Raw genomic sequence first — 24,113 nt, 5'->3', positions numbered from 1 at the left:
TGAATTTATCATCCCATACTGATGTTTAATGTGTTATGGAGGGCCAAATTCAGTAGCCCAACAGAGGTAAGGCTGCCATAGCTCCATGCTCCCAGGTCCTTAAGGGATGTCAGGAATGGACACCTCCCACAGCTCCAGGCCCAGGACTTTGTCCCGCTTGGCCACTGGAGTCTAGCCCAGCCAGGATGAGAGACGTGGCTGCAGGTTCAAAAAGTAGCAAAGCTGAGCAAGTAATCCAGAGACAAATGTGCAGGACACTGCAATGTCCAGTTATAATCTGTCACAGACAAGGCACTGCCTTAAACAACACCAACATCCAGGACTTGCATAAAAACGAAGTATAAACAGCAACATCCCATTCCTCCTCCACTGGTAGAGACTGCAATTCACTAGTGCAGGCCCATGCACACATCCTCTAGATTCACGAGCACATGCACATTTGCAGATCCCCCAACTACCACCATGGCGCCTCTGTCCATCTAATACCACTGGCCAGGCCCTCTTCCCCACTTCATGGATCTTCTACTTGCCAGCTGGTCCAACTTGGTCCTTAGTAGCAAGCATGCAGCATTCACACATTTGTCTCAATGGTACTCCACATTCACAGGCTCCCCTGAATACAAGCAACTTTCTAAGCAACTCTGCTTGCCTGACCCAATGCCCAGATCCCAGGCTTCCTACTCGCTGGCTAGTCCAGCTTGAAGTTTGCTAGTAAATTACACCACCACCACCAAATGAACATCAGGTTTGGGGAAGATACAGACCCACACCTCCCCGCTGCCTCCACAGCAGCTGGCACGAGGCTAAAACCTGTGGTCCTGCCCCAGGCACCAGCACTGAGCCCCTGATTTGCTTCACTCACCCTAGTCCCTCTCAGTAGCTGATTTTCAGGGCACACTGGTGGCAAAGATGCTCAGCTGCTCCCATAGCTTGCACTGAGATCCCATCCACTCCGGGCTGCCCACACCTCCCAGTTTGATTGCAGTTGCTGGCACCAATTTCACACCCACTGGTCCCCTCGTGCAGCTGGTATTCCAGGCTCAAATTCTGTAGGACTCTCCCAAGATCCAGAGAGCTATGGCCCCTCCAAATACTGAGGCTAGGATGCTCGCTTGTTCCAGTAGCTGAGGCCATGGGGCACCCAAATCTCTGGTCTGACGCCAGTTGCTGGCCCAGTGTCCACTCCATGGCAGTCTCCCCAAGTCCTTGCACTTAGTGCCTGCAGATCTCATGCACATGTGTGACAGAGTGAGATAAGACAATGAGATAATTATAAAAAGATTTAATAAGAAGATAGAGTGTGGTGATCAAGCACAGAGCTCAGTCAGGCAAGTGTACGGACTGGCTCCATCTTAAATGCAGCCAACCCCTTTTATACTCCTCCTTTCTGTCTATTCTTCCTTTGTTCCTTCTCGACCCCTCTGCTGCACATTCCTTTGGCAGTTTGCACAGTTTCAGTGACACCCCTCCAACATCCCGGACCCTCAGATTTGCATCCTTATGAGTTGCAAAATACCAGTTTACCGGCAGCTTTTTTTAATAGTCCACCAATGAGTGTGACTGACAAGGTTTGTTTCTTTTCTTTGCCCCCATTACATCTGTCTGTCAGGTTTATGTCTCCATATATTTTGCTTACGGTTTCCCCCTTTTCCATAGTATCCCACTGGACCTCTGTCAGATAATCTTAATGAAATAAACATTCTCACATTCCACCTATGTACTGGTTTCAGCCAGGGTAGTCAGTTTTCATCTAGGTAACTGTGGCATTTTTTAATTCAGTGTAAGAAGAGTGTTGATAATGCCTATTATTTATGGTTGCTACCTAGGTAATGTTTATGCTTAGCTGACGTAGAATTGATTATCTTCTCCACAACTGCCATTTCTTTAGCTTCTGGTATGAGGAAAATGCTGGGAAAACTGATGTTGATACTTATTGCCAGGGAAACTGAGGATGCTCCTCAGTTTCCCATGTTTTGCAGGTAAGCAGGTGTATAATGCAGGGAGGAGCGGATCCAGGAGAGCTGACCAAGATGGACAACAGAAGTATTCCATACCATGAATGTCATGCTCCATATGTAAGTGGGAAGTTGCTGGGGAGAGCAATGCCCTGTCCGTGAGGGCTCCTGCTCTGGGCAAAGCTTCATCTCTGCATTTTACTGGACTCGCTGTGCTTGCAGTGTCCACCCTCTGGCATTCATTGCTGGGAGTGTGTGTTATGGTGGGTAACTATTGCTCCGTATCGCTCTTATTATTGTTCTATTAAATCTGTTTCTATTTCAATCCATGAGTCTTTCCTCCTTTTCTGTTCATTCCTCCCAGGGAAGGAAAGATGAGAGCGTGCGAGTGGCTGTTTACTAATTTAGCTGCTGCCCAGGGTTAAATAGTAATTACATACCCTTAGCAACTAGTGTGGCTGACCAGGTTTGGTTCTCATTACCACCTGCCCTATAGTTCGTCAGTCAGGTTGTGATACTGTATGTTCTCTTTCATGGCTTCTCCCTTATTATCCCCTTTTAACATTGAAAAAGTCCTTAACCATGGATCCTTAAAGAAGGAGATGCTCTCTCCATTCATGTGCCCTTAAAGAAAGCTGGGAATGCAAGCCCAGTGGGCAAAGACATAAACACACCTATACAACACATATATGCATATATACACAGCAAGCCCTGCAGATCAACACAAACAGAAATGAACAGTATTCACACAAACAGCATTAATAGCCTTCCTCTCTCTGGCTGATGAAGATGAAGGTCCATTAGTAGGAAATAGATACACCCCAGTCACTGGTATTTAGACCTCCTCATACACGCATATGCACACAGTAAACAAGAGTCCCTAGCCCAGGAAAATAGTTAGAAATTGAGTTTAATAGGAAGTCAGGACAGACTATACTGATCAGACAGAGGTCATGGTGAGACAAGCACACTGACCAGCCCTGCTTACATGTGAGCAACCCCTTCTATGCCCTTATCGCTCCATTTTCCCATACTTGTTCCTCTTCAAATGACCTAGATTCCTCCCTTGTTCTCCCTTTGGTTCCTGCTCTAGACATCCCATAAGTCTTGTGTAATACTGAAGTGCTCTTCCCCTGCATTCCACAATGTGTCTCCTGCCCCTCGGCAGTAACTCCCTCTCAGACTGTGGGGTCCTCTGGAGAGCCTCATCTTGATAGAGGTCACTCCTGGAACATGGAGCTAAGGCTAGCCCAGTACAGCCCCAGGAAAAGGCAAAAAAAAAAAAAGTGCCTTTTTCTCCAAATCTGTAATTTGGGCTCCTCTGCCTGCTTGTGTGCCCCTCTGGTCTGTGCAGTGATGGCTCTCCTGCAATGGTCCTGGGAGGAGTGCCAGCAGGGTGTTACTCAGGTTACTCTACCTGCTATTGCCTCTGCACTCGTTTGTGTGTGGGCAGACAGGCTTTTTATCACTTACCCTAACAGTCAGAACTGTCTCCATCTTGGCCATCTGTAGAATAAATACAGTACTTCTCTCTTGAAGAACTTGATTCAGTAGCTATAACCTCTGAGAAGCAAGAAGATTAGAACCAGCCATCCTGTTCACAGTGCATCCATTTGCCAAGGACAAAACTGCAGTACAGAAAATAATCTGGACTCCTCTACCCCTCACTCAGCAAAACAGATGAAAGTTTTTGACCATATACTTGAAGTGTTTTCCACATAAACTGACTCATCACAGCTCTGGGATAGACCCGAAGTGCAGTTTTCGTCCAGTCGTAACAAGCCCAATCTGCAGAGAAACTATTGACTAAATCATGTCACATGTGCAAAACTCTCTCTTTTATAACTCAACAGCTCAAATGCGCTACTTACAAAATGCGTGCCTAAATGTGCCTTCATATTACACCTGACATCTGAGTGCAGATCCTTTAGATTAACCCCACAATACTGCATGCTTAAAGCTACAGTATATCTGGTTTTTTTTCCTTTTCAAAGGATGTTCCATAATCATGCCAAATTATAACTCACTTAAAAGCTTCTGAATGTTCCAAATGCCAATTATTTAATCCATACAGGCTGACAGGTGAAAGAGATAAAAAGATTTAATTACTTAACCAAAAGAACCAATTGAAGGTAGCATCCCTAAACTCTACTTTAAAAGCAGGCCAAAACTCTTGAGAACTCCAAGAATACCAGAAATAAATTCAAGTGCACAGCTTTGACCTCTCATTCTTTCCTGTGACAGGTTGCTTCAGCTCCAATCTTATAAACTTTCTGAAATTTTCATTGTCAGTCTAAAGACACTGTCAGTACCATCCAGGTAACAGAACACTTCCCTCTAGTTCTAAAAGCAAAATCTAGAGCTCCAATACTCCAAAAGTATTTTTGAGCCAACGTCTCATTTGAGGTAAATTATTACTCAGAGAGTATCCTGTATACCATGTAATTTTTCAGTCAAGGATGTCAAACAATGGATCTCAGACACTGTAATTTCATGCAGCATTTCCTTTCACAAGCCTTTTTTATTGCACCCTTTGCTAAAACAATAGCTAGAGCACAATTTCCAATGACTTATAAACAAAGGGTTTAGACTGCGTATTAAGGAACATTCTTTTTGTCACAAGTAGCAAGTCTACCAAGATTAATTCTGTGGTCTTAAAACAAACATGTACTCTTGGGTTTCTTGCTACTTTGTGGAATGCTGAAACAAGTAGCTTCTGCACCTAACAATTTATTTTTGTTTAGTGCATGCAGAACAACTGACTAGACAGTGGTACAGTTATAACTCTCTTCTGTGTGCATAATCCCTATAGATAACTCTCTACAGTTGCATGAACCTTTGTGACAATACATTTATAAATACTTAAGACACGGTCCTTCATATCATTTTAATGCAACAAACCTTTGTTTTCTGACTTTACCCCTGCTTTCCACATGCCAACATAAAGCTACTGTCCCTAAGGCAAGTCAATTCTCCATGGCTTTGTAAAGAAAATCCAGTGATTCCTAGTGTCATCAACCCTCAGTAGCCCCAGAACAGAATGAGAGTCCCCACACAACCAACCTTCTCTACTTCCCCATTGGTGTTTGCCAAGGACTGGATTCGGAAGGTTAAATAAGTACAAGTGACATTCAATTGCAAGAGCATAAACCTTGAAGCTTCTGCTAATCTTTTCCAGCTAGGAATAGATTTTGGCTAACGCACAGCTCACTCTAAGGCCTGATGTATGCTTGGAGCAGCTCCATTAGGTCGAAGTGAAAGAAAGCAACCTGTAGGCAAACATGATGGCCAGGAAGGGCTAAAGGTCATTATGGAGCCAATGCCACCATGCTGGGTTTGCTGGGATTGAGTTAATTTTCTTCATAGTAGTTTGAATATTTTCTTTTTAGTTGCTAGCACAGTCTTTTGTTTTCAATTTAGTAAGAGAATAAATGTGATAACACACTGAACTTCCTATGTCTCTGACTGGGACAGAGTTAATTTTTTCTTTCCAGTAGCTAGGCTGTATTTCGGAGTTGGTATGAAAAGAATGTGAGGACTCACAGATGTTTTGGTTGTTGCCAAGGAGACCAAGGACTTTTTCAACTTTCCAGCTGCAGGTGCACAGAGAAGCTGGGAGAAAGCAAAACAGGACAGCACCCAGATTGACATCCAGGCTGGCCAGTGAGATTATCCCTACCATTAGTATCATGCTCCGTATATATCTGGAGCCATCTTTTCTGGCTTGCTCTTTCTCTTCTTTTGGGATCAGCTGTTGGAGACTGGGGTGCTCTCTTTTCCAGGACCAGATGTTTGGTGCAATTGTGTTTGAGCACAAACTGCTATTCAGGTCTTCTTCTGGGATCAGCTGTACCAGACCAGTGTTCATGATCACTGCTCAGGGACACACTTGGTATCGGTGACTGGGTAGTGAGCTATTGAATTGTGCATCGCTTATTTTGTATATATATTGTTTATTATTATTATTAATTTTTTTTTCTCTTCCTTTGCTGTCCTATTAAGCTGTTCTTAACTCATGAGTCTGTCCCTTCCCTTTTGATTCTCTCCCCCATCCCACTTGGATGGGGGGGCATGTGAGTGGCTGCATGGTCCTAGTTGCTGGCTGTGGTTAAACCATGACAGCACCTGCAACTTCCTGTCCCCAGGCAGCGATCATCCTTGCATACTGATTGTCTGGCAGCTTCTTCAGAATCCCTTAACTCATGGCAATGGTATAGACCAAACTCCCAAGCTTAATTGTATAAATATATCCAGTTATCCAAGAAGATTCAGAAGTGGATTTGACAGCAGTCAGACTGCTGAGGTTTTCGTGCACCCTGGTGTGATACAGGAGATGCCCACAATGTGACAGAGGAGGAAGGATGAGCACTCTTATTGTTGGCTTGGCAACTATTTTGCTCACAGATGCACAACTCACAAATTGTAAGTTATGAGTTATGAATTAGAGAACTTTTAAGCTGGAATCCTCATGAATCAAGTGATGGACCAGTGAATTTGTGTGTTACACTAGTCAGTACAAAGGGGGCTGAGTGCTTCTTTGATGTGCTTGTTTGGTTTCCTTCCTAGTAACCTCATAAAAGTTTAATTTACAGAGTGTGTTGCCCTGTAAATTTGAGCGATCCAAATGGACCATGACGAGCACACCTAACACTACTTTGCAGATGGGCAGCACAACCCACATCAGATGCAAGTTGTGCAGACTCTGATCAGAAAACTGTTTTTTTCCGATTGCTCTCTTCAGTCTTGCTTCTCCAAAGTGCCACACAACAGTTGAGGTACATGTTGCATCCAAACAGGTCTCAGACAATCAAAACAAGCATACTTGAATCCAGCTGAATGTCTGAACAGTGGAAGAATAAGCAAATGACCAAACTCACATGACACAAACCTTCAGCTTTATGAAATTACAGGTTTTGCATGAAGTCTTGGCACATCAAGGCTCAGATACAGAACTGCCAATACTATGATATAACTCTGTGAAGCATACCCAATCTCAAGTCAGTTCAACTAAGAATGAAGTCTGTAAAGAATACTACTGGAGGTAACATGCAAAGTAGAGAGTTAGCTGAGAGCCTAGAATTTGGCTTCATTTACTGCATGCTATCTTGACTATAAGACAAAAGTATTTCTTCTCAAAGGCTTTCTGTAGAGCTCATCACTAACTCAGTTCCTGGGTAAATATAATCTGTATGTTTTTTCAGAATATCCATGCAATTATCCACTCACTGCAATTTACTTTGATTGACTCTAAGGAAGAACCAGTTAGTTATTTTCACTATGCAAGTGTTAAAAAATATCTCTTTTGTCCTCTCTTCTTCCCTCCCTTCCAACAACTTCTTAGAAAGTAAATACAAACAAACAAAAACCACACAAACACCCAAAAGAAAAAGGTCTGCACACAGTTTTACCTACAACATAAGAAAGAATGAGAGATAAGCCTGACCTCAAATAGCAATATAAAATGATTTTGTATTTCAAGGACCAAAAGAGATAATACCAAATCTCAGTACCCAGATCATGACATACGAAGCTTTGTACATAAACCAAAGCACCAGTGTACTTGTATCTGCAGAGAGCAGCTTTTGCTTTAAAGGCAATATCAGTGTCTTTATATTGCTGCTTTTGCACCATTTCTTTGTACGAATTGAGTGTATTGCCTGACCTGAACTTCTTTAGCAAGTCTATACCTTTCTGTAATTTAACACTCAAACACAATTTTTTTTGTTAAAATACAACAGTACCATATTCTAACCATCTGGCTGAAAAGGGAACTACTCTGACGCAGGAAAGATTGCACTGATGCACTTACAATGGGGCCATGCTTGCACAAAATTCTTCAAGTAAAGTTATCTTTATTAGAAATAGGTAACAAAATCAAAAAAACATGAACATAATACCAAGCAATCAAAACGCAGACTTTTCACAAATGGCAGAGGACAATTTCAGCGTTGGACAAAAAACCTGAGATCTTTTGCAAAGGGCGTTACTTCTAACTTTATCTTCTCCCTTAGAAAGCTCTCCTTTGTGACAGATTCAAAGGGCCACTAAGCTCATAAGTGTTTTCAGGCCTTATTGATTACTAAGCCTCACTAATTTTGATTGCACTACAAGGCAAATACTATCATAACACAGGATATCATGTAGGTTACTTTTTTTACTATGTTACCATGTTGATTTTGGAGAAAGATAAAAGAAAAACTCATCTGAGGATGGCTGATACACAAAAAGATGCTTTACAGGTAAAATAAGAATGGCATATGTCAACTACAGCTGTAAATTTTAAATTACCACTATTACTACATTATGTTAAACAACATTAAATACTACCACCAGTATTCACAGACATTCTTATGCATAAAATATGAGCAAAACAGGAAATGTGCCTTCAGATTGGCAGGGAAAGAAAGAAACAGGTAGTGTCACCTACTCTAACACAATAGCCTACAGCAGGGATGTCAAACTCATTTTCACCCGGGCCACAACAGCCTCGCGGTTGCCTTCAAAGGACCGAACGTACTTTTAGGACTGTATAAATGTGACTATTCCTACATTTACACAGTCCTAAAATTACATTCGGCCCTTTGAAGGCAACCGCGAGGCTGATTTGACCCCTGGTGAAAATGAGTTTGACACCCCTGCTCTATAGGATAAGCCAGAAACAAAACCAATATGCAGTGCCTGCTGCTGTCCCCTTAACGCTCACTCAAGGCAGCTTTTTCTCTGTGACTGCTTTAGCTCCAGTTAACATGAAAATCTGACCTTGTCTGTACTCTATTCTACAAGCAGGGAAAAACCAAGTTAGCTTTTCTGTTCCTGCATTATAAGAAAACACTTTAATAAGCAATTCCTCTCTTTCAGCAAGCGAGCACAGCCTTTTCAGTAGCATAATCACAAAAGAAAGGGGCTTCTGTATCTTCGTTCGTAAGACAGTCCTTTAAAAATCGCTTTCAGTTTCTTGCTGCAAAGTATATTTCCCAGCAAACATTATTTTAATCTCCCTGTACTGTTGTGAAGATAAACATCATGGAGAAGACATGCAGAAATAGCAACAGGTACGCCATCTATTTAAAATAAGAATGCTAAAAAAAGATCTGTTTATTTCAAAACTTGTACTCCTCATCAGAAAATTATAGGACTCTATCTTGGGCCCACTGCTGGCTTTCAATATAGAGGTTGTTCCTGCTGCTGCTGTTTTTCTGCAAAAACCATTACTCTTTCTCAGTTCACATCTGTGGCCATCTCATGCAACAGTAGAGCCACAGCCTACTTTAAAAGTTTTTTTATTATTCCGATATAATAAAGCAGTGAAACAGATTTTTATAGCACACGGAACCACTGCATAGCAACTTATTTTGTTGTTTAATCTAATGAATTTGACTGTAAATAATTATGCCAGCACAGAATGGCCAACTTCAGTAAAAACCTCCTGTAGTATCCAAACTGACAGTCAGTTGTGACATGCCACAGTAACAAAACAACAGCCACTTTTCTGCAATGTGCCCTTTCAATTAACTGAAAGCACTGCCAACTGCAGGGCTCATTAAGAAAAATCACTTATTTTATGTGTGGTGCCCATGCAACTCAAGTATTACAAGATGCCTTCAAACGGCTAAAGGCTAAGTGGTCCAAATGGACTTTGCTACATCAGAGTTCAAGTCCAAAGTGCCCAGTCTGCTCCTAAAACTAATTTTTTGAAGGAGCTTTGACAAATTGTGTGGGTTTTCCAAAACCCACCACGACAATCTACTTTGTGTATGGCTACTCCTGATCTAAGAGGAACTAAAAAAAAAAAATAGAGGAGGCTTTTCTGGTTCTTCAGCATCTCAGATGAAACCATACACATGTAGTTTTAAACCTGAAAAGAATAGATTAATTTTGCATGTAAAAATAAGAATGCATAAAAAGTGTATGGAGCAATTCAGGACATCTCATTAATGCTCATGTAAATGTTCACTTTTGTTGCATTTATCATTCTCAACATAATCTCTAAAATACTATTAAATGGGAATTTGGTATATAAATGATCCACTTACACATGATCAGATGATCACTAGCTTTTTTTCCAACAATACCGACCTTTAAAAGCTGTTTTGGGGAAGTCTAGACATATGCACACCAGCATTAGCAATAAGGTACAGAAGCATGCAATCCATTTATTATCACAACAAACCAGATGTGACATTAAGTGCAAGTCTGCTGCTCATTTTATTTTCTATTGTCTCTAGGCACCAATGATAAATCTGACAAGAATATATTAGAGATACTTGAGAAAACAGAAAAAAATCTGATACCAAACTAATTTTGATAGGTTTACATTCATGTCTGTTTAGATATACATGACATACAGAGCATTAAATATGAACTGCCGGTGAAGGTCAGATCCTTTGATAAATGTTACCGTAAGACTTAGACTGAATACACTCATTAATGGTAAAGATATCCCTCAATAAAAAACTTTAATTCCATTTGTTCTCGTGTGTACCAGTACCACTTCACACATTCTGTTAAAGACACTGAAAAGTCGAAGTTGAAACAGCAATTTAGTTTTAAAATAAATAGTGATCATATTCAAGAATAAAATAGCTTTGTCAAGATAATAGAAATGACCCTACAAATAGTGATCTTACTCTAAGGTCTAAGTGCTGGAACACTAAAAAATTTTTAATAAAAAAATAAAATTATTAATAAAAATGAAAAAAAAAAAGATGAGGACTTAATTCAGGGAAAAAATGAATCAAGCAGCAACGCAAAGAAAGGCCTGCAAAAAAAAGATTAAAGACGACTGACAAAAAATCTGAAAAAGAAACTATTTTTCGTTTGCAAGGATGTTATCATCACTCTGAGCAAGAGATATTACAAAGTGATTTTGATCAACATCTTAATCGTCACCATAGAAGAGCACTACTGAATAGCAGAGACAACTGAGACAATGTCTGCACACCGCGATTTCAGGGCAAACAAAATATGAGCCCAGTGATGGAGGGATTCACTACATTTAGGGGGAGAGGGCCTCTAGAAATTAGGAGAAGGAAGAAAATACACTAACTCAGGCAGGACATTTGCTAGAGCCCTTTGGAAGTCCCAACAGGACAGCATTATTCTCAAATGCATCAGATACAGAAAGAGAACAGTTCAATGGCTGCAGATCTATATGCATATGGACTACATTACAGAATACTCCCAGCTGCTGCCAAGGAGGAAAGCATTCCTCTTCCCTCTCATGACATTTACTGAGAATAACAAGCATGTCCTTTTACCTCATGACAGTGTCAGACGAATACTTCTTGGGAGCTGAGTGCATATCTTTGAAGGTAATTCTGCCATAACCTTAATAATTATGCTACTTACAGAGTAAAATAAAGTGGAGTGCAAAAAGATGTCAACAGATTAAATGAAATGCACCTGAAAAGTCTTAAAGAATCACAGGAAAATGGGTTAGAAGGTTACCGATTTTGTCTCCCCATCCTCTCTTGACAGATTTATCAAACTTGTTTTTAAAAACCTCCAGTGACAGACATCCCATATACTCCCAGACAATCCATTCTAGAATTTAACTTTCCATTTGCAACGCATTCTTTATGTCTAAAATTCCCTTGCTCGTTATTTAAATCCATTGCTTCTTATCCTTATCACATCAATGTAGAACAGCATATTTCTTTCCCCTTTGGAGGACTTTTTAAAATATATAAACCAACTCACGACTTTTAATTACCCAATCTGACATTACAACATCACTGTTTTCCATGTCTCAGAAGATACTCAAAACTAGTGCAACAAGCAAAGATTTCGATACATAGGATTAATCTAGAAATCATTTGAGCCACTGGATGGGTTCCCAACTGATAGTCATCTCAGCAAAATGCAGGAAGATAATAAAGGACAAAGAAACCCATTTCATTTATCAGGACAGTAGAGAACTCTCAGAGGCTTTTCTAGAGTAGAGCTGTCAGTCAACTCAACTTCTGACTTGCCTGATTATTCTTTTAATTTTCAGACAAGGAGCTGTTGTGAATCAGGCTATTCTGTTTAAGGAAATGTTTCTCATAAGAGACTTAAAGAAACTCACTTTCCAATAGACTATGCTTGTACACAGTTTAAAAGAAATGAGTGGTACTCTCAATTATATTAACTTTGTTCTTACTCTTGCACCCTGTACACACTATTTATTAGTTACGCAAGGCCATGTAAAAGCTATTTGATTTTAATTCTGGCAAAATCTTACCTACACAGGCCACATGTATTTCAATTAAGACAATGATAGACTCTTATTATCAAATAAAATAAAACACTAAAATTCTCAAATGTTGGTGAAAACGATTTCTGAATTAAACATTTCTTCATGGAAAGTACCTCACCAAGGAATGGCAAAACAATTTCAAGCAAAAAGAACTTGACCATTATTTCAAAGCCAGGTAACACAAACAATGTCAGGGAGTTGAGAGCTAAAACCAAAAAGACAAAAAACTCTTTGTTTACACATGAGAGGTGTGGTTCACAGCTGTTATTCAGTACTTCTGTTTCCACCTTTTATCCTAAGCCTCTAAATAAGGCACCATGTAAGAGCAGTATTACTAAAGGAGATTATTTATTTCTCTAACTCGAAGTATCTTTTTTTGTGTGGTGTGTTTTTTTTTTCTTTCCTCAAAAGAGACAGTAATGGAAACTAGACACTGATTTAGGTTTAAGGTCTCTTGCTCATCTCATGTCTTACTCCTAAACCTATGCAGCCTTGTGTGGCAATGCACCCCACAAAACTGGTAGATAAAGGGACTCTCTGCTCTAAACATTTGGTCCTATTCTGGACTAGGACATGGCCATCTCCTTCCCTCTTTGACTACAAACCCATTTAAAGGGCAACTTTCTCCTTTCTCTCCAAACCAAGTCAACAGTAGGTTTCACAGTTCTTTAGGCAGCAGCTCTAATTTTACTGTCAAGGAACTAGTTCACTTACTCCTGTCTCAAAAAGGGAGATGTTTGGCCATGTTCTAAGCAAAATGCAATCAGACATAAGGTCTGGCACACGACCACCTCTGCAGAACGCTCTGCAAGGATGAATTCCTCCAACCTGCAGCCCACCTGAGGAGTCATAGGCACAGTTTCCTGCTTTGTGGAGCTCCATAGACTGGTGAAGTGAGCTTCAGGGCACAAGGAGCTGAACATGTCTCTAAGACCTCACCCCACCAAAAATGCTGCAACTAATACTGAATATCACCCAGCCCCTTCTCCTTCACGAATAGGATCAATACTTATGAACAAGACAGACTTGATCAAATTGTATCTTATCTGGGGGTTTTCTGATGGCCCAAGCTGGAGGTGGTCAATTTGCCACATCACAGAAGGTTTTGCTTTCTAATGGATCAATTATTTTAGCAAATATCAAGTTCTTTTAACATATTAGGTATTGCAATAAATAATTTTGAGATTTCAGTTGTCTGAAAAACAAACTTCTGGCCGTAGACAGAGTTGGAAATGACTTGGCCACTGCTACCACAAGGTTCACGAAAATTACATTGCAAGTAGAAGAGAAGGGAACATGCAAGGATAGAGAGCAAATAGTTGTTCTCACTTCCAGAGCTGCTCCCTCTTTGGATGCTGTGCTTCATCTGATTCTGGACTGGGAGCAAACGAGTCACAAGAAACCAATTTATTTCTGAAGTCATGATTCCCCCCAACAACACTTATGTTAGCTCTATCGTTTCCATAGCAACTAATGTATTGGAAATGAAAGAAAAACTAATAAGATAAATGGGAAGCATAAAATATCTTGTGACAGTGTGGGTGTGCATAGCACTAATTGTTAATAGTCTGCTTTGGAATGAGTCGCAAGTTGTCTTCTTCAGTAATTGCTTTTCCACTGAGAAGTAATATAGGTCCACATATCTGTATTACTAACACTTTACATTTCACCAGTAAAAAAATTATTACCAATGGATTACCTTGTTATTGAAGCGAACTCCACCTTTATCATATTTGAAATAAGTATCTTCTCTGACCACATTCTGAGTGGTGTTTCTGTTGAAATCATTAAGAATTTGGGTTGCTAAAGAACTTTTTTTGGTATTGTTAAGGACCTTACCCTTTAGCTTAAAGTTTTGCTGCCAGTCAGCAAATACCTTGAGTGACATGGATTTAGTAGTCAGCTAATATCACTTCACACCAACCAAGGGATTGCACAGCACCAGTCACATATTGGAAAGTTACCGTATGGATGACGTCACTGTTTTCAAACAATGTAAGAGATTAACTTTTTTTTTTTTTTTTTTTTTTTTTTTTTTTTTTTTACTACTCTGTAGCTTCTTAATTTACCAAAATAAAACAATTCTAAGGTAATTCTCTGATTTCATAGAATCATTTAGTTCGGAAAACACCTTCGAGATCATCAAGTCCAACTGTTAACCTAACACTGCCAAGCCCACCACAAAACCATGTCCCTAAGAACCTCATCTACATGTCTTTTAAACACCTCCAGGGATGGTGACTTCACCACTTCCCTGGGCAGCCTGTTCCAACTCTTTTGGTGAATAAATATTTCCTAATATCCAATATAAATCTCCCCAGTGCAATTTGAGGCCATTTCCTCTTGTCCTCTCACTTGCTACATGGGAAAAGAGACCAACACCCTCCATGCTACAACCTCCTTTCAGGTAGTTGTAGACAGCGATAAGGTCTCCCCTCAGCCTCCTTTTCTCCAGGCTAAACAACCGCAGTTCCCTCAACTGTTCCTCATCAGACTTGTGCTCCAGATCTCTCACCAGCTTCATTGCCCTTCTCCGAACTCACTCCAGCACCTCAATGTCTTTCTTGTAGTGAGGGGCCCAAAACTGAACACAGGATTTGAGGTGCAGCCTCACCAGGGTCAAGTACAGGGGAATGATCCCTTCCCTAGTCCTGCTGGCCACACTATTCCTGATACAAGCCAGGATGCTGTTGACCTTTTTGGTCACCTGGGCACACTGCTGGCTCATGTTCAGCCGGCTGTCAATCAACACCCCCAGGTCCTTTTCTGTCAGGCAGCTTTCCAGCCACTCTTCCTATAGTGCTGCCTGTGGCTGTTGTGACCCAAGTGCAGGACCCAGCACTTGGCCTCATTGTTTATATTTCATTAAATACCCAGGACATGCAGAATGCATATCAGCACATATGCTGTTCTTTAAAATATTCCAGGCTTCCATTAAGAAGCCCTAGTCAGCCAGTCACAGAGTTGAAGAGTACAGAGAATTCTATGAATCCCAACCAGGAATAAGTTTGCAAGATAAGCACGTGGGAGTCAACCTTCTACTTGCAAATAAAGATAGCAGGATTTACAGCATATATTAGATCTTATTTACCAAAAACAGAGACAAGGAAAATATTGGAATACAGACATCTTTTGTCAGTTACTACTTTTGATTGATAGATATTTTCAAAGTGAGATGATGCAACATAACCTGTTTAGAAGTAAGGCTGGAAACAAAAATTAGATTAGTCCAGTCATAACCATCATCCTTACTCTGTCAATAAGCACAATAACAAAGTGGATATAAAACCATGAATGGAAAATTTTAACAGGATATTTTTCCCAGAAGATACAAATATCATAGTTTAAGACGTCTAGGACAAGTGAATATCTTATTGATTGAGAGGCATGCAAAATGGGATCTTCGCCCCACTCATTCTCTGCCCTGTGCTGTCTCTTCCCCCTTTAATTATTTAGTTATTTTAAAAGCAGAATGATAGAACTTTCTACTTGTAGTTTTGTCTAGAGAAATAACTCTAATACTTTACTATGTTCCTTATTATGTCTGTTCCTGAACTATTAAAGCTTTGTCTATCGCACTTGCCATTTCAGAGTTACCCAAAACCACCTTAGAATCAGATACTACCTGCTCAACAGAGAAGATCATCTGGTATTCTTTTCATTGGAACATTATGTCAAGTAGTTGAAACAGAATACCAGATTAATTCCTTTTGTTATAAGATTGACTTAGCAAAGACTGGTTAAATAATTGCAAGTTTAATATAAAATAGTGGTATTTACTTAAAGTCCTTGAATAGATCTGTAATGCTTACCTCAATGACTCTTGTTTCGAAATCTTCATAAGTTTCTGTTGGGAGAAAAATAGGATATTACATTTCCTTGTATTACTTACCTATCAGCACAGGTCCCTGTAGGTGGTATAATTTAAAAAGGACATGATTTTTATGTAACTGTAATTTATAAGTTAATTTCAGCAGTAAGTAAAAAAACATACGAGTAATTTGAACAATCGTATCTAAAGTGAGCTTTATTAGTTGTTTCCTTTTAAAAAGACTTCAAATATATTGTTTTACTTGACTCCATTCATTCAAACTCTCTTAGATTTTTTTCATTTCTTCAGTAAAATCAACATACGTGAAGAAAACTAGCTTAAAAAAAAAAATCCAGTCAAAATAACTTCCCAGAAAGTGTAACACTACTCTTGTTACAGTTACAACACAGCTTCTGTTATAATTAAGAGATGACAACTGTTAAATAGATTCATTGTGCTCTATTAAGGACCCTAACCTCCAGCTGCAATCAATATCTCATCTTTTTAAGTACCATACATGCAGGGAAGTAAGATGGAAACAGTCTCTAAAGACTGTGCAACTTAAGTAACCAGAGTAGCACAAAGCAAGAAAAATAATCTTTTTTTTTAAAACAGTAAAGCAAGGCATACTAATTTAACTACTTTGAACATCACACAGAAAGCAAAGCTGATAGAAAAACTAAGACATTCTCAGATTCTGGATTTGTTTTAACATATTTGTCAACATCAACCAAATTTTTCAGATGTTGTAGGCTAACAACACTGAGGTTTCTACAAACTTCCTGTACCTCTTTTCATCAGAAAACATGAATGCTGCTGAAGGGAAGCTGCAGCATATGATTCTAGCCACGCCATGGCCTCAGGACAAATGGATTCATTGAGTTTGGTGGTTTCAGGTCTATTCCTCCTACCACCTTTACAGTGCTTTGCACACAGTCAATGTCTCAGGTCCCCTGCAATATCATGAATTCTCTGAATAAAAAAATACTGAAAGAACTATAGGGATGTGAAAAGCCACACAATTTTCAACAGATCAAAATAAAATTAGTGTATACTAATCAGAAACTGCTTTTTCTCAAGCATATTTATAAATACAAGCTGACAGTTTCATTATTCTGTTTTGACTGTAGTACCCTTTCCTCTTTTTGGCAGAACTTGACCTGACTACTACAGCTTCCACACAGCCAACTTTAAAGCAAGTAATCAATGTCAATAGTACCAGCCAAAAACAAAATCAAGGAAAATACCAGAAGGTGAAATTCATACATGCAAAAATGTTGTTGACTACAGCTGCCGCTCCTGTTAATGTAATAAACTACGTGAAAATAAATGTGAATTTAAAAATAGCGTAGTCTTGTGCTCAAAATATGGAACTAGAACCATGGAATTGTCTTGATTTTTTCTGAATTCCACCATTGACTTATGGGGAATTTGGATCAATTCATTAATTTCTCAGATGTCCTGTTTTGCAGTTGTAAGATTCAGTGACAGGCTGCCAAATTCATTGTCATGTCCCTGCCTTCCATGGAATATTTGCTTTCAGGGTAATAAAATGAAACACAGGCAAGTAAATAGAGGAATTCTTTCATTTGTATAGTGCAGTATTATGTTGATATTAAAATAGAATGAATTGCTCTTAAAATTGAATACAAGCAAAAAATACTCAAAGAGATTGGCAGACAAGCTGTCCTTAAATTCACAAGGTAAATCTGAGGGAAACAACGTATCTCAGACACTAGAGCAACAGCAGCCACAAATGGAAAACCTGGGAAGGGAAGACAGAAGTAGCAGACACCAACAAGGGCAGAATTTATAAAGCAGAAAGCTAGAAAATGCCAGTGTAACTTCAATCCACATAGACAAAAGCATTAGATCTCACTAGAAAGAGAATGCTCTCACTACCTTATGGCCTGGTTCAAAGCATGTTTGAATTTTTAATTAATGTCCAATAGAACGAAACCAGAGAATATTCACAGACAGAAAGAAATTAATAAACAAAGAACCAGACAGACTGGAGAGCAAAGGTGACTGCAAGAAGATCAGACAACAACATAATTGTGATTCCATGCATCTAATTTCCCATTTATGTTGACTTGCTGCAACATATGTTCCAAGATCCAGGCTTGCACTGGGATAATATATTGTTGGAACAAGAGAACTCTGAAAAGATGAAGCAGCTTAACTGTTACAATGACCGTAACAAGCCTGAAACAACAGTGGCAGAAAACATCAACTGCCTTTCATAGCTCATCTTACTACACAAGCCTACAGAAAGATGACAATAAACATACAAGTATCTTTAAGTGCTTCACAAAAAAACCTCAGCTGAACATGAGTAACAACTCATTTTCCTATTTAATTAGTTTTAAAAGATCAGGCTTCTAAATGTTAAACAAAGCTAGTATAGAACTTTTAGTGTTCTGAGTAACAGCTTTGTAAAAAAAAGTTAAGGTCACCTCTCCACTCTATGTACAGGACTTCCAGTTTCACTATGATATTTAACTAGGCAGTAAATAAAGACATAAATAACTCCTATTAGCCACATTCAAACTATATAATCTTTAACTGTATTTCATTACTTGAACTGGGAAAAAATGCCTGATTTATCCCACTGGGACCCCTTTAAGGAACTATAAAAAAATGGCTAATTTCAGACTCGAGACAATTGATGTTGAACACAGAAAAATATTTCCATATTTCAAGACTCCTATAACAGTCTACAACATAATACAGTACTCTGTGATACAGTATAACATCTATAAAATAATACAATGGTCTAGCAGCTATATTAAACTAAGCAGTGATTTAACAAATTTCACTTGTGTTAACACAACTTGTTCTTTGATTTAGCTGTCTTGCTTCACATATCGGCATATAAGAGAGAAGTATAAAATCAATTTTCAATCACAGGAAAAGTCTGGATCTCACTTTCTTCGAGTCCCTTATCAGAAAGGCTAAATAAGACTAGGATATTCAGTCTTCTTACCTCCATTAGGACCTGGGTCAGGAGGATCCAGAAGGACACCTCCCCAACACTTCCCACTCCATCCTCCCTCTCTCTTAATTTTTATTTTTCTTTTCTTCTCCCATGTATCCCTCTGCTGAACAATTTCTGACTGAATTCTCTCTCGTTCTTCTTTTTTTCGTTGAGTAACTGCCTGGACTTTCCCATTTTGTATCACAGGAGCATTAAGACCAGGCCAGAGGAAACCAGAACGGCCTTAAAAATAACAAAGAAAAAATTATGTTTTACGTGAAATTAGGACTGAAACTCTGCACACTCTAAATGCGATAAAATGGAAGGTTCTCATATATTTCAAGTGTGTTTTATGATACAGAATTTATATCTAAAAAACAAGAATAGCATTAAACAATCATCTTGAGATTTTTTTTAAGACAAAGATATCTCAAGCAGTTCTGACACCACAGAAATTAACAACAATTTGTCAATTTATTAAATCAAGAAACACTATACATGAAAAAATCAAGACATGTCTTCAGTCCCTTATGTGTGAATCTACCTTCACCAATCTCCTGGCCTTTATTGAGATTCTTCCTTAGCTTTTTCTTCCTTCTCTTTCCTCTTCCTTTCTTTACTCCCACACCAGTCTCTGCCAAAGCTCCTTTCCAAAGCTCGTCAGCTGTCACTGAAATAAAAAAGCTTTCATAAGCAACATACATCTTATATTGGAAACTGAGGCTGAACAAAACAAACAAATCCTTGAAATGTTAACCCGTGCTTGGTCTTTGCTTGGATTTATACTGTAGTATTACAGCCTTGCTAAGAAAGTGATTTCCTACTATGTGTGTATGTAGCTGGTGCAGAGATATGCCTCTACTCCTGATGATTGCAACCAGACAGGCACCTAGCCAGCAGCATGGTTTTTAAATGGATTTTCAAAATCAATCTACAAACATTCCTAATCAGTAACCAGTAAGGTATTAACTCCCAGGTTATTAAAAGAAAATAATTCATTAGTAACTCAGGGCAACAATACTTCTAAGCACTTATCCAAGGATGAATATCAATGACAGTCAACTTGAATCACTCCTAAAAATATCCAAGGGTTAGCCTGCTTTAAAAAGCCACAAACCACAAGAAGTTATCAAACACTGTAAGTCTGCTGCTGTTCTCATGTTCTGACAAAATACAAGGTCTCTCTTCTTGTCTGTATAAATGCAAAGGGATGTAAGGAGGAAGGAACGTAAGAAACTTTAAACAGCCTCAGCCTTTGGTCAGGCCTCCCCTCTCAGTGGCTGTGTGCAGTGCATCCACTGTCTTAAGATGTTTCACCCAACATATGAGAGCATGAATTCAGAAGCACATATTATACTATTTTCCCGACTGATGGAAATACAGGATATCCTCATAACTTAGAAAAAAATGAAACTGATGATGTGAAGAAGACACCATAGACAATATTTCATCCTGTTAGTCCAGACAAGGCTATCACCACAGAATACACAAGTGTCACCATTGTTGTATTTGTAGACTAATGCTATTATGTGTTTCACCCAGGGATAATGTTACTATGGCAGTTTAAATCTTGTCTTCTCTGATTACAAACTGATTTTGTTTATTTAAAGTAGACAAAAATGTCAGTACACACTTTTAACCAAGGTAATTAAAATAACTAAGCTCAAATCACAACAGTTTCCCAACAGCAATTCACGCCTGTTAGATTAATGCATGTGAGAGCTCCTGTCCCACAGACTGGCAAACACACTGGAACTGGGGATACTCTGCTGTATTGACAACAAGGTGAGGGACAGGAGCTATGCAGGATTTCTAAAGCTACTACTAAGTGGCCAGGTTCATTTTTGTACTGAATATATTTGTATATGGTGTCAACTACATTTTTATTTGGTCAGCCCTCAATTGGTCAGGCAGTTGGACTAGATGATCACTGTAGGTCCCTTCCAACTGGAATAGTCTATTTTATTCTCTTCCAAAGGTATGACGCCCATCTTTTCAAAAATCCTTTTCAAAGTGGGATGCATTATTGTGATTCTTTTTTGAGAAGTATAATACAATTCTGAACCAAGTAATCAAAGCTCAGTACATTGGAAGGCAAGCATTCACAGAAGGACATACAACACCACAAGTCCAAGTAGCTAGAAAATAATATTCCCTCAAGATGAGCAAGAGCAGAATGGCCTAGAAAGTCACTACATACCCAAATAACATATTGTACAAATAGCAGAACAAGCCAAAATATGTAATACAGATTTCTGCTGTATGAACAAGTAGAAATTATGTACTAGAGACAAGTAGAAACGCCCATGGATTGCACATAACAACATTTATCACACTTCTTATATGTTGTGAAGCAAGAATTGTATTTGCTCCTGGGTAGGCTTTAGTCCCTGTAAAAAATAAAATTTCTACCTGAAATTACACTCTCTTTTCTAGACATTGAAGCAAACCCCAATGTCCAAAGGTTCATGGTTAAAAAAATCTCACAAACAGTAACTGTATCAAAAAGCTTGAAACCAGTGTCAGCCACTAAAAAAACTTCCAGCTGATTACAACAAACTGATGAATGTAGATGTGCGCTAAATGCAAAAAAAAAAATCCCAAACCTTCAGCTGCACAGAACTCAAAACAGAAAAACTTAATTGCTGACTCAGCATGTTACTTTCAATAAAAGCAAACTGTGATAGACATCGGACTGTCTACAAGTAGTGAGTATTAGCTTAAGATAGCACAGCATTAAAGTTCAGTATAGAAAAAGACTCATGGTAAGTAGGCTAATGTATGATGCAGCTTTTAACGTTGTCAAGTGGACTACAGGACTCTTGCATGAGTTGGAAGGTTGTCAATCTACCACGTTAAGCCTCTTAACTTATCCCCAAAACACTGTGTAACTAGTATTTTTTTTTTTAATGATAATCCTGCTAGCCTGGAAACATGGAATTATAATAAAGGTATTTACATTTTTCTTTGCAAGGTTATTTTTAAGCTGGAACAGTTCTCCAATCTACTACAATTTGTGTGGCCTACAAGGAGTCATCACAGCTATAAAGGAGGCTGCAGAGGGGCAGCTACAAACAGTATAGAGACAAGAACAGGGAGCTCTTGAGCTGATAATGCACTCAAAAAACCCAGCACTTTCAGCTGTATTCTAAATATCTGTATGATAAAATCATTTAATCCCAATAGAGGAAAACAGCAAAAGTCACAGAGTAAGGAGATTGGTTTTACCAAAGGAGACCAGTCAATGCCAAAAAATCCAGTGAGATGAGGTCAGACAGTCAAGTTCGGCCTCAAACACTGCACAAATTCTGACAAAATTAGAACCAAAGGAAAACGTCACATTTGGTACCAATGTGCAGTTCATCTAATCAGTCTATAATAATGTCATCATTGGAAAGCAGCTGAATTTAATGAAACACATATGAAGCCTGCGGGCTACAGAGCTGTGAGTTATAAGATGGCAGATATCACAGTGATTTTAAGACAAAGTGACAAGAATGTATTATGGACAGGACAGGCTGCAGTCAAGAAGATTACAATGGTGGGGACATTGCTTATGAGGGGACATTGCTTATGACAGACAACATAGCAATGAAGAAAATAAAAATCTAACCACAGGAAAGGTTCATCTGACTTGACAGCAAAGCACCAAGATGATTGGAGAGCATATACATAGGCAGGAGAAAAGTCTTATAGAGGAAGAAATAAGCCCAAACAGAAATGAGGATCGCTGTACTGCTTTTCACATTTTCAGAAATAATCTGAAACGAAGACAGTACAGCAGGTATGTCTCTCACTGATTTGTGGCCTTATCTTTATTTTGCTTTTATAAAATGGAAGGCTGCATGCATTCCTCCAGAGCTAAAATAGGCCCATTCATAAGTCACCCCACATTTCTAGTCAGTTACTGAAAAACACACATCTACTAACTGAAGAAAAAAGTGTCATATGAAAGAGTTTATTTTATGGCCTTGAAAAAGATCCACTACTAAATTTTGCTGAAAGCATGTTTTATGCAAGCCAATTGCTAACAACTGCCAATACTTAAGTTTCTATAATAACACTCTGTTTTACTTAATCTACATAAAAGATGTTTGTAATATTTTGATGAAAAGCATTTCGTTTTGTGTTTCTATACTAACCCTGAATTTCAGGAACCAGACAGCCCTATTCCTTACTTCAGAGGAAGATAATATTAAACCACACCTCAGTAACTCAAGTATTACAGAAAAGACTTGCTGAAAATAATATCACAAAACAGTATCCTAAACCCTGATAAATTGAGATTAAAAGCAGATTTATTTGCCTTCTGCAAGATGAGTTTCCAGCTTGCTTATAATATAAAGTACGAAGAAAGACAAGCAGCAGTAAATTGGAAAACCGAAGGGAGTAAAGGAAGGACCCAATTTGTAAAACACATAAGTAGGCTCACTTTTTCCACCTACAAGCAATTTTTTCCTTAATTTTTTTGATGACAAATAGTCTTGTGGCGGCATGGCAGCAGAGATCAAATGATATTAATATTAATGACATAATAAACTATACTTCTGTTATTTCTTGTAACAGATCACAACAACATTTTAGTATTCTTTCACCAATTTCATCAAAACCAATTATGAAGGCTCCAAAGCCAAAGAAAACTATGGTCAGATGCTTCCTCCATTTGTAACACGGAAGACAGCAATGATTGAAATGCTGTTCAGAAATCTTATCAAAACTCTCCAACTTCTGATAAAGCTACACACCCAGTAGCAGTCACCCTTCAGTAAAACTGACTGATGCATAAACCTGCTAGTTCTGGTGAAGCACACCATTAAATGAATCCTCAGTCACATGCCAGGGTGTAAAATTTAAAGTGTTGTACTTTGTTTAAGCTGCGTGTTGCTGATGATCTCAGAAAATTAATCACTCTAACACTGTCCTTGTAAGTTATGTACATTTCTATTATGGGAAATAATAGTAATGTACAATTCAAAAATTTTTAGGAACCAGTGTTTAAATCATGTCAATCTACAAAATGTCCCACTAAGAAGCCTCTATGTATTAAGTTTGGTACTTTGGGTTCCATTTACAACTTCCATGTTAAACAATTTTTTTTCATAATTTCATGGCTACTACACAATCACTAGATGC

The 24,113-nt window shown here is 38.7% G+C and overlaps 1 protein-coding gene across 1 annotated transcript in view; it reads right to left on the bottom strand.

Moving 5' to 3' along the window:
* MRPS5 (mitochondrial ribosomal protein S5) overlaps window positions 1-24,113 on the bottom strand; it is a 66,570-nt gene that overhangs the window by 24,396 nt on the left and 18,061 nt on the right. The window contains exons 3-5 of the mRNA XM_065632545.1: window positions 19,525-19,650; window positions 18,990-19,223; window positions 16,005-16,039 (exon numbers count right to left, since the gene is read on the bottom strand). Of these exons, the coding sequence (XP_065488617.1) occupies window positions 16,005-16,039; window positions 18,990-19,223; window positions 19,525-19,650 (395 nt within the window). The remainder of the gene's footprint in view (window positions 1-16,004; window positions 16,040-18,989; window positions 19,224-19,524; window positions 19,651-24,113) is intronic.

This window comes from Caloenas nicobarica, chromosome 3 (assembly GCF_036013445.1).
Source record: "Caloenas nicobarica isolate bCalNic1 chromosome 3, bCalNic1.hap1, whole genome shotgun sequence".
NCBI lineage: Eukaryota > Metazoa > Chordata > Aves > Columbiformes > Columbidae > Caloenas > Caloenas nicobarica.
Note: the sequence above shows the minus strand (reverse complement) of the source record. Positions and strands in the feature narration are given on the sequence as shown.